At 49.1% G+C, this 14,281-nt stretch overlaps 4 protein-coding genes across 4 annotated transcripts; 1 reads left to right on the forward strand and 3 right to left on the reverse strand.

Annotated features, from left to right (window-relative positions):
• Positions 1-3,685: 3,685 nt before the first annotated feature.
• NFIA_053400 (putative plasma membrane antiporter) lies at positions 3,686-5,809 on the reverse strand (the record flags this gene model as incomplete). Its single annotated transcript, XM_001257890.1, has 9 exons — positions 3,686-4,050; positions 4,109-4,210; positions 4,260-4,626; positions 4,676-4,724; positions 4,774-5,186; positions 5,242-5,415; positions 5,474-5,580; positions 5,627-5,695; positions 5,755-5,809. 9 exons carry the CDS (start codon positions 5,807-5,809, stop codon positions 3,686-3,688), a joined length of 1,701 nt encoding a protein of 566 aa, XP_001257891.1.
• Positions 5,810-7,292: 1,483 nt separating this feature from the next.
• Positions 7,293-8,190, reverse strand: NFIA_053410 (PEX11 family protein; the record flags this gene model as incomplete). Its single annotated transcript, XM_001257891.1, has 3 exons — positions 7,293-7,455; positions 7,510-7,987; positions 8,124-8,190. 3 exons carry the CDS (start codon positions 8,188-8,190, stop codon positions 7,293-7,295), a joined length of 708 nt encoding a protein of 235 aa, XP_001257892.1.
• A 1,078-nt stretch (positions 8,191-9,268) lies between these two features.
• On the reverse strand, positions 9,269-11,011 carry NFIA_053420 (putative MFS phospholipid transporter (Git1); the record flags this gene model as incomplete). Its single annotated transcript, XM_001257892.1, has 5 exons — positions 9,269-9,364; positions 9,435-10,016; positions 10,069-10,087; positions 10,151-10,749; positions 10,826-11,011. 5 exons carry the CDS (start codon positions 11,009-11,011, stop codon positions 9,269-9,271), a joined length of 1,482 nt encoding a protein of 493 aa, XP_001257893.1.
• Positions 11,012-12,520: 1,509 nt separating this feature from the next.
• On the forward strand, positions 12,521-14,132 carry NFIA_053430 (proteasome regulatory particle lid subunit RPN7; the record flags this gene model as incomplete). Its single annotated transcript, XM_001257893.1, has 3 exons — positions 12,521-12,979; positions 13,060-13,886; positions 13,940-14,132. 3 exons carry the CDS (start codon positions 12,521-12,523, stop codon positions 14,130-14,132), a joined length of 1,479 nt encoding a protein of 492 aa, XP_001257894.1.
• Positions 14,133-14,281: the final 149 nt, after the last annotated feature.

Here is a 14,281-nt window from a genome sequence, read left to right on the forward strand (position 1 = left end):
AAGGGATAAATTATTCTTGATGACTCGTGGATAATGGATAATAACGCACGGATAGATGCGTCGGGCTGAGATTCAGCGAGGGGTTGTAAGAAGGGAAAAAAGTGACGAGGCGAGAGTAACGCAGGTACTCTGTAGTAGTTAGTCTACCGGTAGTTCAGTCAGTACTGTATTGCGATGGTTTCTCGGGCTCCCAATAACGTGTAATGCAGAGTGCAGCTCTTGACGACATTCCAGCAGCCGAACGCAGCGAATTTATCTAGAGTCTGCACATACAGAACCAGTCTTACAGCTATTACAGTACCTCGTACCATTCCATCCAGCGTGTTGGCAGAGTATATTCCCTCTGCTATTTTCTGTCTCTAAGCAGTACTGAAATTGAGTCCGTTGACGGTCAAATGGAGTTATGACGTTTTGGATGATCTCAATAGCGGTACAGCCAGGCCTGCTGGATTCAAGAGGCAAACGATCAGGGGCTAGTATGGCCCAGATTGCGGGGAGTGCAGAGTTATCGGCTAGTACCGTATCTTGACAAAATACCTATTAACATTGATTGTTGTTATAAAATTTGAGTGGTCCAGAACAACGAAAGCGACAAAAGCCATTCCGAAACCAACATAGAAATTCTTCTTGTCCTCATACAGTCAGACACGACTAATTATTCTACCAGTTTTGAAAATAATTTCGTCCAAGAAACCGCAGTAATTGTCTAAGACCAAGTCGACCCGACGGCCAGAATGATAATCATGACGAAATCCCCGAGTGAGAGTCTGGGTCACGATGCCAATCTGGAAGGGAGGCGAACCCCTTTAGTCATCGCGAGCCGAGGGAAACCGGTTGCAGAAACCAATCACAAGCTTTGTTTTGACATCCCAACGTCATGGGCAGAAGATATTGCCGCTTGCTCGTTTTTGGTTTTTCGCTTCAAGGGAACTAAATTTCAAAAGGGGAACCGCCTTGATTATCGTTGGTTTCTTGGGCATGCAACTGCAAGTACAGCGTAATTGCATCTACAAGGCTTGCCAACAAACATCCTTGATCTGACGTATCCAAAGACTCTAGCTTCTTACTGACGATTTCCTCCGATCATTCTGCTTGCTTCAGTCTCGATGCTAAGGCAAAATACTTGGAACCGGAAATATAGGAGGGAAACATTATTATCACAGCTGTAGACACAGTCCAGATGACTGTGGAGCAGAAAATCCATAGCACCACGTGAGAAACAGATGCTTCTCTACTAGGATCGACCAAGCCTTCCGAGGACCCCATGATGTTTTCCTCCCCTTCGGGTTAGATTACTCCAATTGCTATTAACCCCTAAAGTAAATGTACTTCTAGTTACAGTAGGACTCAGCTCTCTCTCAGCTGGTCACAGCCAAGAGCTGCAGATGTGAAAACCCACAGAGACTGAGTCAGTGATACGAAAGCTAGGTAAGCTCCAATGACAAGGCTTGATGCATGCTACAGTAGTTCTGGCGCGTAAGGCAGGAAATTCTGCTGTACCCCGCATCCGCAGGACGCCTGGGCCACGCGGGCCTTCCCCGGACCTCTTAAATAAGTCTTAGACTTTTGGGCTGTTATCTGGTGATCTAGTCAGAAAGGGTAAGATAGCTCTTTGCGCCATGACTGAAAGGGATATCTGCCCCTGAATCTGAGGCTGTGCTACGACCATGGTAAAATTGTCGACCACTCGACCTCAGGTCTTTTAGGAGTAGTTCTGTTTGACTGCGAGAAATTGAGCAGCTAGACCGTCAATACAATGTCTAGAAAGATAGGGTCTGTACTCATCGGAGAATATAGGAATACTCGAGATCAAAAGAAGCAAAGCAAGAGTCTAGAAGTGCTCAAAGCCCCTAATTTCAAACAATCGAGGTATCTATCAATTTCAAACAAGCGGGCTGTGCAGCTGGGCAGGCATGCCAAGTGGAGACAGTCTGTTCCAAATGCGGAAGATTTAGGAAGCTATTTGATAACAAGAATCGAATTCAGAATGTTCCCATCGAAAAATGCCTCATGTTGCACAAAAATAGTGGGCAATTGCTTTCCTCTGATTTTTCGGGTCTTTGGTAACTCGTCAGGAATTTTCACAGGCTTACAACAGAGCTGGGAGACTCCCAAGCTCCGACGCAATCCGATATTTCGGGATCTAAGAATAGCCTCGACTATCTATCGACTACGAAGACGGAGTATGCTTCATTCTATCACGGGATCGAACGAATAGACTCAACTCGGCCATCCCGAGTATTTGATGCTTGGGTATCCCCTTTCTTTGCTCATATTAGGCTTTTTCGCAAAAAAATGGCTTGCAGCTCGTGACTGCAGTTATCTGGAGTCACCAGACCAGTCCGGAACAGCACTATTCAGCTCCCTTGCTCCTAGCTCAACCCCGAACAACTCAACTCCTACAACCGAGTTCTATTGATGTTTTCGACAGTGATATCCTTTCTTAAAGGAAACCCGATCTCGTCAAAAGGGAAAATCCACAGCTCAATGGAGAACGCCAAGCTCCAGCAACTCTGCAGAGTGAAAAGAAACCCACCCGTATCCCCATAGCATGATCCAATAGTAGTAATGGCATCCTCCCGATCCCGAATTCCAACCGGGTTGAAGTATCCACTGAATGGAGACTGTTTGACACGTTGGCTTTGTCTTCGGGTGACCGAGTTGTTCTTCTAGTTCATCGATTATAGAGCAGCGCCTGATCTGAGGACAGTGACTGCCCGAATATGAGATCGGGTCGTAGGATTGTGTGCATAAAGAGTCAGTGATACCAAACAGATTTCCTAAACAGGCAATTGACGGGGCTGATCGACCTGCATTGGCATCGCAGTGATCAACCCTATGGTCAAAGAAGACACTGACGCTATCAAGACATACCAAATTTCTATACTTTGTCTGTTCACATACTCCTCGTGATCTATATAACGCCTCACTACCTTGAGGATACATATTCATCCAAAACCTACGCAACTGAAGTAGACAACGAAGCTCACTATTTGCACATAGAACCACCCTCATTTACTCCTAATTACCTCAGTCACCTGCTATCCTCACCTATAAGGTATCATCTCGAAACCTGTAAGATAGTTAGAAACAATCAGCTGCCCATTGGACAACTCCTACAGACCAATCACCACAAGCACCCAAGGCGGGGCACTCACTGACAGCCGGCGGGGTACAAGCAAAACAAACCACTGCATCTAAATCTTTATCATTTCTGATTCTTCACTAACTACTTACCTTTCCTGACTCATCTCACCCACAAAGGTACTCAAACTATTATCGAATCCATCAACAAGGTATGTCTGCATTGCTGTATTGACGGTCCAAACAAGCTAATCTCACCCGTGGTTTAGATCTTCAGATCTAGATCCCCGCAACTCAAAATGGCCGGTCACAACGCTTGTCCCTCCTGCGGTGCTTCCATCTCAGGCGAGAATAAGACTTGCTCTTCGTGTGGAAAGGTATATCCTGCGATCTGCATGGCTGGTGTATGGTGCATGGCTGACGGCGATAGACTTGCCCCGTTTGAATTCCAGACTAGGGTGATGGACTGTGGAGTTTGTTTTTAAACGGGAGAGGTGGCACCGTGCATCTTGTTATGATGAATGATAGGAACGAAGTTTTTTGATTCTCATTATGATATCATGGCTCCAAATAAACTGTCTATCGGAAGACGACATGATAATCAAACCATATCCGTCGTATCAACCGCTCGGTCGACCTTTTGCAAGGACTGATTCGACTCCTGCGTGCGGGGTCGGTCCTCACTTTCTTCGCTCGGTCTTAGTATTGCCTCTGTATCGCGGCGGGAGAATCTTTGCGTTTGCGCTTCCTCGTCCGGTGAGCGGGAAAAGCGGTTGTTCACGATTATCGAGTGTCGCCCTGGTTCGATTGTAATGTTGTTCGGGAGGGGCTCGTTCTCCGAGAGGAGGACGACTTCCACCGGGTGGTCGCAGACACAGGGTACCTTGAATAGCTTGTATAAAGCGTTGAGCGCCGGGACGGACAGGCCGTGGACGATGATCGAAAATAGAACCAACCAGTAAACAACTAGGGAACGTCAGAACATCCGCTTGCTCTCGGTGAAAGACAAAGACAGGTACCATACCTGGAGAGATGGCAGCAGTCAAGTCGTTGATTTCCCTATCACTCTTCCCAGGGGCTGGGAATAATCGGCGAGTGTATTCTGCATATGTAATCGCCCCCACACCTGCTCACGTTCGTTAGTTCAGGTCTTATGCCACGGCGTCAAGACTCACCGATCGGTCCGAAGTATCCCATGAACAAGGCTTCCTTCCAGTTACTGCACACCTTCGGCATAAACCGGTACCCGAGCAGGATCGCCGGCATACGACGAAAAAGCAGGATGAGGAATCCCAATACGATCAGCCGCCAGGCGGTGATACCCGTTGTGTCCGGCATATGAAATTGATCCCATGGCATCACCGCGCCGAGGTACATGAAGATCCCGAAATTCAACAGCGTTTCCAGGGTCGAGTTGAAGGCGTCATGCCGGGCCTGCGACTCGGCGTGATACAGTCCGTTCCAGTTCAGTGCGTTCCCGGCCACGAAACAAGCCAACGTCTCATCGGAGCCGAAGCAGCCGCATGTGCCGACGATGAACAACTAAGTGACATTGTTAGCGCTGTTCTACCACCAACTAGAATAAACTTACCCCGACAGCCACAGGCATGAGGGCGAAACATTCGTTATCGATCCATCTCCTGTTCAGAGGTAAGCGGAGGTCTCGAAAGCACGTCATCCGTCACGTACCTCTTAGAAGCGAAGTTAAGAAGCTTGCGGCTCATGAAGCCTATGAGAGCACCATATCCCGATCCCAATACCATCATATAGAGCACACCTTCGATAGCCCAGTGCCTCAAAGCGCGGGTAACTCCACCACCAAAACGTCCGATATCAGCCGTGCCCAGCGAGTCCGGGATCCCCCTTGCCAAATCAAAGTCTTCCAGACTGGCCGTGTTGTCAGGTGCCTCGGCGTACCGCAAAAGGGCCACAGCCAGTAGTAGGAAGGGGAAGCCAAAGCCGTCGTTACCCCCTGCCTCGGACGAGATGAATTCACGGAGAGGGCGACGAACATAATTGTCGGCGAAAGGACCCTTGGCAATTGCTTGAGATAGAATTGGGTCTGTGCATGCTACACAGGAGCCGATTATAAGAGCGGATAGCTGTTCGCGAAAATCAGTACCGGTTTGCAACGACGGATGACAGAGGCCGACGGACGAAGGAAATACGTGGAATCATGAGCATGATGCATCCAGATGTCGCAAGCCAACCGATGGCAGTGAGTGGAAGTAAGCAAATGGTCATTTCCTTGAACCGTTCCTTCAGATATTTCCGAGGCAACTGATATCCAACTTTGACTAATTGGATGCCAATGACCAGGCGAGCCAAGTCCTAGGCAAGTCAGCATACAATTATCCAGATATAACCACCCGGATCAGGCAGAGCGTACGTAGGTAATATCGTGGTCTCCGTCGCTATCGTCACCGGCCCATTGGGAAACCTTGAGAAATCTCGCCGCAGACGGTCCAAACGCGACGCCAGTCAGGAAAGCAGGCACTAATCCTAATCAGCAACGATAATATCCTCGAGGAAGCAATCATACAAGCTTCACCCAGGTACCATCTTTGTTTGATTTTCAGCGATATGAATCCGAATAGGAGGATGTATGTGCCTTTGATTGATAGTGAGTCAGCGACGATCACCCATTCAATTGCCCTGAAAAGTCCATACTTATGACCGCCAGTACAACGTTGAAGTTATCGATATCGAGAATAGGGTGTAACATCCTTTCTCGAAATCGACCATAAAGGACAGTTCAGGTGGGTTGACAGTAGAGAGACCGGATATCCTCAACTCTCTAGACAAGTCTCGCAAGGCTTGCGCAGAGAAGCCCAGTCTGCTGACAGCTTCATTGACCTGGTAAGTCCCCAACACTATCAAGACTCGCTAGAATGGCTTTCAGGACAGATGTAGAAGTTTTGGCAGGATGGGAGCCTCCGGAACAGGTGGCAAGGGATATGCATGGATAAGGATTCCAGCTTGAGCCCGTCATTGTTATGCATCCCTTTGTATTGCTGCCTGCCTTCAAACAAGGCCCGCTGGATAATTGCATGCTTGAGTGGGTCATATATTGGCCCTTGCAGGACGAACTATTTGGCCGTGTAAAGCTTGGCTGCACAAAATGAGACTGATCGACGGGCTACGGGGGTCGATGGCAGATCCCGCAGAATCGGCCCTCATTGTTCCAGTAAGGATGAAGGAGAGAAGTCGCGGAGAATGGCCGAAAAATCTCCAGAGGACGGGAAGTTCTTGAGCTGGTAAGCCTGGTATGCTTCATCGTCGTCTATGGCCCGTCCTGTGGTGAACCGACATACTCGACATACTAGTTGCGGCATGCCGAGAGTGAAACTCGAGCTTCAGTCTATCAGCGTCGCTCTAACCATTATCAGCAAAAGACATGACGCCTCACCTTCAATTCGCTAGTCACTAGTCACCGAAAAAAGAAACTATTATGATGGAGCGGATGGATTATCGATAGACTGCAATAGCAATCAGCCAATGTGACCTATCCCAGAGTGATCCTTTTCGCCTCCCACTCTATAACCCGATGGGGAAAAGAACCTATAATCACCTGTGGTATTACAACGTCAAATTATTGTTGAGTCAGTGCTCAAATCAGTATGATCGAATCCAATTGACAGTGACAGTGAGAATAAAGTGGTGACGAAAGTGTAATTCCAATACACACAAACAATGTTGGCATCCGCCGCACAGTACCCGTCGACACCTCAGGCCGAACGCAAGTATCCGCATGTGAACATCCGTGTTTCACATGATGCGGGCAAAACATAAGAAAAGCTGCATCTGTCTACGGAGTAGCATCTGATAGATCTCTGCAAGGGGCGAGATATATCGTTCAAGGTCGCCAGGATAAGAAACTTAATGCATATCATTGATAACTTTGTAGCGTGAAAGGAAAAGGTGTATTCGATAAAAGTTACATACGTTCATCAAAGACAACGGGTAGCGGGACGTGGCTTCAACCGTCAAACTGAGCTCGAGAAGCCCAAAATTGTGAATAAGAAATCTCGTCTAAGGCAGGAAATTTCCTCGCCTTCAAACACTCATCGCACTGCTCGGACACGATGGACCTGAATCCATAAGTGTACGACTCGCACAACCTTGGCAGAACGAGTCAAGACTACTCCGTACCTCACTCAAGAGCTGACTTGATCCGCTCAATGAGAACGGCAATCGATCGCATTCATCTATGCGGTTTTACGCCACTGCGCCCACACTCCGATCAAACTGCTGATAGTACCGGCAATGCCCACAATACCATCATCGAGGGAGGCGAGGCCAAGCGCAGAGATGGGAACAGTCAAGTCGCACAAGTCGGAGATCAGCTGGATACGGGCGGCGGCACGTTCCCTGATAGCGGTCAGTATACCATGATTATCAACAAATTGAGGTCAGATAAAATACTTTTCGAGCTTCTTGGCTTCTACAACACCCTCTCCCTCCTTACGGTCGAGTGTCTTCTCCTTCTCCTGCAGCCTCCACAAAGTGTAAACTCCAGCGACGGCGCTGCAGGCCAATCCCGCCATCCAAGAGCGGTAGGCAGACTCTTGCAACCGCTTGGCCGCAGCAAGCTTCTTAACACCGATCACGTCGACGACAGTGATGGTATCGAGAGTCAGGTAACCAGCATAACCGAGCTGGCGGCCGATGGCAAGGTACCGAAGGACAGGATCGATGGGACTCTTGTTGTCAGCGGCAAGCGCGGCAGCCTTGAGGTGCTCCACGAATTTTCCAATTCTGAGGATCTTTCGTGTTGTGCCAAACTGCTTCTTGATGGCATTGTAGGGATCGATGGCGGACTGGGGGCGGTTGGTGCGGTAAAGGTACCAGGCGTAGAAGCGGGAGAAGTATTGTAGAGTACGCAAGATCTTGTCACGACCGACTGTAGATCATTAGCAACCGTCTCTTCCTTGAGGGTCATCGAACCGGGTTGCGAGAGGAGACAACGGCATGTCGACCAGTGTTCCGCGTTTACTCCCGATACCCTCTCCTGATCAGGGTGCAGGATAACGACGTACCAGTTGTCGCGACAAAGCGCAAGTAGTGCGCCAAAGCAGGATGATAAACCAGAGCGTCGGCAACCATTTTCGAAATATGAAGACTTGAGCGTTCTCGACGTTTTACTCCTAGGCGGATACTCCGATTGTCGGTCTCTGGGAGGGCAAGGTGCCACTAAGGAGATGACAGGCCAGCTGATAGGATCGAAGAACGAGATTTATGAAGAGAAATAGCAAGAGGGAGACGAAAACCCCACAAACAAAGGAAGAATAAACGAAAGACGGGGAGAAATTAGTAGGAAGGATACGGAATGGCGTCTGGGGGAGGATGGATCACGGTCGGCAAATGAACCCCCAGAGATGCACCCGCCGTCTGTCCCCATCAACCTCGGTTCATCCGTCGTGCGGTCCTGTGGAGAAACGGAGTACCTCTCTATGGAAATCACACTCCGAGCTGTGAACCGAAGCTATCAAACAATTAATCTATGTTGCACGATACTCCTTTTGTGAGACAGTGTACAACATGCGTAATCATATCTGCATCATAGACAAAAAAGAATTTAGAAAGAAGCTAGGTATTATGCTAGCAGACATTGGCATGTAGTTCTACTTCTGCTCACTCGCGCTGTCCATCTCTGGCACGTGACACGTTTGTTATCAACTTCGACTGATTCAGGTCAGAGCATGCAAGTGATGTTAGCTGACCGAACCCAGACGAACGGCATACGGACTACTGCAAAGTGGTTGACATTAATTGAGTCATCAAATACCATATTTCCTGGAGACCAATGCTTTGAGGTATAGTACATCGTGCAGAGGACGATCGCAAGTCTCTGGCTACGCAGCCGAGTCAACCCATGGAAATGTCAGCAAGGGACTGCGTTTTCTACCGATCGACTTTCTTTGGGGTATTGGGCTGTTACGCTGCTCGGGGCTCGAAGTAACTGGCTGGCAGGTCGCTTGGGGGAGACGGTGGTCTTTCCAATCTTATCGAACTGGTGGCTAAGCTTCTATTTTCTTGAGTGTTGCGGGCGAATCCTTCGGTTATTGGCTGTAGTAGAGGGCTGGCGAAGGGAAATGGGCCTCGGCCAATGGCAGAGTGATGGGCGATGACGGTATGTCCAAGGTACGATGCTGAATGGTAAGTAAAGCAAACAGAAGATGGATCAATGTTGTGGACGGTTATTTCCCAGAGTTGAGGTATCATAACCTTGAGCTTCGAGGTAAGCACGGAACTTGGCGTCCTCTTCGGTAATTGTATCCTAAGAAGCGGTATCAGTGACTTGTCCTGGAATGACAGCGGCGAAGTCCATGATCGAGTCAAGAACATACCTGCCCAATAGGTGGCAGCATGAAGTAGGCCAGAAAAGCGCTGAAGATGCATAAGGAGCTGCTGACAAAGTAAGGATCTTGTCCTTGGCGCACGGCATTGGGAGCGTTATTTTGGATTATCGGAAACACATAAGTGCCAACAAAAGCGCCTATCTTGCCAAATGCGGCTGCGATCGCGTAGTATTGGCCACGGATGGAAGTTGCACTGGTCTTTGCAGCACATAAACCGATATTGTCCCCAGGTCCGAATTCACCGAGAGATGAGAAGATGCCATAGACAACGACAAACGCAGCAACATTTTTTGCCTCCCGAAGATATACGTAGCAGCCCGCCATGATAAAGCCGACGATACCCTGCAGGGCAACTCCGAGAGCCAACGTGTTGCGCGGACCGATCCAGTCGCTCGTCAGTGCACCCAGAAAAGCACCTGGGATGTAGAAAAGATTGGTGACTGTGCTCCACCCAAAAGTCTTCCAGAGAGGAGCGCTGTCGCCCAGGATGATTGAAAGCCATTCGGACGAGTAGATGCCGAACGAATAGGCCGAAAAATCATAGATGAACCAAATCAGGGAGACCACAAGCTGCTATAGTTAGCTAAAAGGCCATGCGAAGGGCAGGAGACGGGGGCCGAACCAGGCGCTTCCAGTAATACCTGCGAAGAGACACAGTCAGCGATTATGAAGAAAAGGACGGGAAGAGATGCCAGCGGCCTTACTTTATAATTAACCAGATAGGGAACTTGTGCATGCGCTGCCTGTTGAATTCCTCCGGCTCGTCCAACTTCAATCGCAAGTAAAACAGACTCAGAGGCGGAATGACGCCTAGTCCTAGAGCCACACGCCAAGCAGCACGCATGTGGTTCTCCGTAAATATCAACATCAAAATCATGGCAACCAGAGAAGATACGACGAATCCAAAGTCAATCTGGAAGTTCGTGAACATGATGAACCAGCGATTGCGATGGCCGCTCTTCAGCTCGCCCGTGCTTTCTGCTGCTGCTACACTGCCTGCAGGATACTCCCCACCTATTCCGATTCCTAGGAAGAACCGATACGCGGTCAGAGCGGCGAACAAACCAGCTTGGCTACCATGAGCTCCGTAGGAGCCGGCAGAGAGCGCACTGAAAATGATCAAAATCACCGTGGAGACCATCAAAGCCCACTTCCTCGACCAATGATCACTGACATAGCCGAAAATAAGTTGACCAAGCACGGTTCCTGCAAAGACAATGGAAGAGACATTCCTGCTGGCAGGGGAGTTTTTGTACGTGTCAGGGTAAATCTTGCTTAGCATGGTATTGACCGGTCCAATGACCTAAGTGACAAAGTCAGTAAGCACTCTCTTTGGTGGCCAATTGAATATGATACTGAGAACCGAGCGTATTACATACTCCATTGAGATACCCGTCAGAAAAGAGACCGGCGCCGCAAGCAATGGTTGGCCAACTGCGCTCCCAGCGGCTTTTCTGCATATTCTCCAGCGGTATCTCTTCGATGGGTATTGGATCAAGAGAGCTCGAGACCTTTTCAGGAGTCATCACAGGAGAAGGCTGGGTGTCTCCCTTGGAAGCCATCATCTCTCAGCGCGTGGTGTAGCAGTCTGCCCTTAGACGGGTTTACAACAGCGCAGGAATGGTTGCTTAGAAGTGGGGGCCAGAAGGGAACGAGGTGCTAGATAGATTTCCTTACTGACACGAGGATTGCGCCAACAGATCTCAGTCACTTTCCAAACCTCTGCCTCAGAAGAAAAGAAAAGGATTAAAATGGAAACCGAAGAAAAGGTCGCAGAAGGAAAACGTGAGGGAGAGGAAAAACTCCAAGGCTGGAAAGAGGAAGCAGAATCACCCTAAAGGGGCACATGGTGAGAAACACATCTCGAAAGACCGATTCTAGCCACTAAATATGCGCCATTCTGAATCCATTACCCGTTTCCCAGTCTTGTGCATCTTAGTTGGAAGCAATGGCTTTCATCGTCCAACGGCAGTTAATCTTGTGAGATACCGTAGTATTGAGGTGGATATAGTGGGGCCACTTCCTAGCAGACGGGCTAAGCTTTGCCTTAAGGTGAGTTGGTTCATTCCTCATTTTGTATTGTTATTGGACGCCCACAAAGTCAATCTAAAGTCCGTCGAATCCGGTCGAACAAGAACCTGAGCATGTGGCCATGTGCCGCGCTTTCGCGCGACGCCGTAGAGCTTATGCGTTATCTACTCAGATGAGTACAGACCGCAGATGCATTGGATATTGTCGTACTGATCTACTAGTCTGACCGTAAGCGCATGCTTCTAGGAACAACTAACTGCGTACTCTCGCTGTGACCATTGACATAATAGATTATCTCGAAGTCCCTGTCCTCAGAGAAGTTGATTCTTCTAGTCGGACACCGGGAGTAAGTTGTATCAACCAGGGGAAAGATAAGACCGGAGCCAGACAGTCCACACAGTACCTTCGGTGTTTAATCCCTGTCATAATCCAACAGTACCTTGCTTCTGCCCAAGATTCATGGAAATATTCTTTTGATACGATGCCCACATTTATCATGAAGGGTCGAGTCTGTGAAGCCGAAGCCTGTAGCTTCAGCACTTGCAACTCGTGTCAGAGATCAAGAGCTTATAAGAGCAGATTTGTTCAGCTCCAAATGCTGCCTATGGATAATCTGAGTAGTTATTACTAGAGACAATGATCCTTTGGCAACTTGAAAATATATTGCGGAGAGAACAGGTGAGGAATACCGTTCTCAACCCTGAAGTCGGGGGTCCATTCTCAAAAACACAAGAGAGACGCGTCGGATCATCATTTAGAAGCGAATTGCTTTGTGTATTCAGTTTCTATTTTTTAATAGTATAGTAATTGTCACATATTCAGTACACATTCGACCGACAATGGTGGACAACAGTTACCTCGGAGCGGAACTTCTTTGATCCAGCTGAGCTCAGCTACGTTACGTGCTGTATCTGCTGCGACCAGATTCCCGTCAACAGGCCTACCTACACAAGCATCGCTACTACTCACCAAGACCATTTCCGCCATTCTCTCCCTCAGTCTCGTCCATCTCTTGTCATATTTTCCTTCATCCCATCGCCATTATGGGGTCTGATCCGCAGTACATCAAGTTCCCTGATCTCACCCTCGCCCAGCATGTCTTCAACCTTTCCAACCCATCATGCCCCCAGACAGTACGACAGACGTCGCTGAAGAGAATTCAGGATGCCATCTCAGAGCATAAGATGGCTCCTTTTTACCGACACCTTGCACATCCCGTTGAAGGCATTCTGAACCATTCTGGCGAAGGTGTACCTCAGCACAGCACCCACGGGTCGAACAAGCCTTTGATCACCTCCAACTTGCTGGCGTCTCGGAAACCATCACAGAAGATCGATTTCCCATGGGATGAAGCGCTGTACCAGTCTTTGGTTGAGGATAACAAGAAAGAGCTGGAAGCCTTCCAGAAGGAAGAAGACGATGCTGAAGAAGCAGCTGGTGAGACTGAGGTCTTGGCCGCACGGGGAAAGCGTGCCGAATTCTGGGCACGGGTAGGAGATAAGGTGCGTTGACAATCCTATAACGCAGCTTATCAATGAGGCTTGTCAGTGGTTGAATACTAATATGTTGTTGTATCTTCTAGGACAAAGCTATCGAGTCACACGAAGCGCTCCTCGAGAAGACAACGTTCCTCGGAACCAAGATTGATCTCGTTCTTGCCATGGTTCGAATTGGCCTCTTCTTCGGCGATGCCGTGTCCGTCAAGAAGAATATCGAGAAGGCGGATACTCTGATCGAGAGTGGTGGTGACTGGGATCGGAGGAATCGTCTCAAGGCCTACAAGGGCCTCCATCTGCTCACCGTTCGCTCCTACAACCTCGCGGCTCCTCTCCTCCTCGATAGTCTATCTACATTTACGAGCTACGAGCTGTGCAGTTATTCTGCCCTGGTCATCTATTCGGTCCTCGCGGGCTCATTGTCGCTCAAGCGAGTAGACTTCAAAGCAAAGGTCGTGGACGCCCCTGAAATCAAGGCAATCCTCGGAGCTGGGGAGGACAGGTTGGCTGCTCTGACTGGCGAGATCTCCGCTGGAGAAGGTGCTCGGGATGAGGAGATGAAGGATGCATCGGTTTCTACGGCTACTCCAGGCACCGCCACCACCGTAATCAACTTGACCACCTTGGGAACAGGTTCTGGCCTCCAGGCTGAGACAGAAGCCCCCATTGACTTTTCGCCTCTCGCCAACTTGGTTGATAGCCTTTACAGCGGCAACTACCGGACATTTTTCCGGGCATTGGCGGCTGTGGAAGATAATTTCCTCACGCAGGACCGGTACCTGTACGAGCACCGGGCCTGGTTCGTTCGGGAGATGAGACTTCGCGCCTACCAGCAGCTGCTTCAAAGCTACCGGGTGGTTGGGTTGAACAGCATGGCAAATGACTTTGGCGTCACTGTCGACTTCCTGGATCGGTAAGATGCCACCAGTTGTGTTTAATCATACAATGACTGATTTGTGAATGCAGGGATTTGGCCAAGTTTATTGCCAGCAACCGTATCGCGTGCACCATCGACCGAGTGAATGGAATCATTGAGACGAACCGACCTGACGACAAGAACAAGCAGTATGCTGATTTGGTCAAGCATGGCGATGCCCTCATCACGAAGCTTCAGAAGTACGGCCAGGCTGTGCGGCTACGGGGGAGCGAACGAAGCTAGAGAAATGGTCTGTTGGCACATTACGATTATCCCTAGTCATTGACGCGGTGAACTTGATCATTTGGACGATGCATCGATTGATGTCTGTCTATTTTTGAATTTGATAGAGCAAAAGCAAGCGAGGCTGCTGTATCATACAACTAATGACC

The sequence above is a fragment of the Aspergillus fischeri genome, genomic scaffold (assembly GCF_000149645.3).
Source record: "Aspergillus fischeri NRRL 181 1099437636266 genomic scaffold, whole genome shotgun sequence".
Taxonomy (NCBI): domain Eukaryota; kingdom Fungi; phylum Ascomycota; class Eurotiomycetes; order Eurotiales; family Aspergillaceae; genus Aspergillus; species Aspergillus fischeri.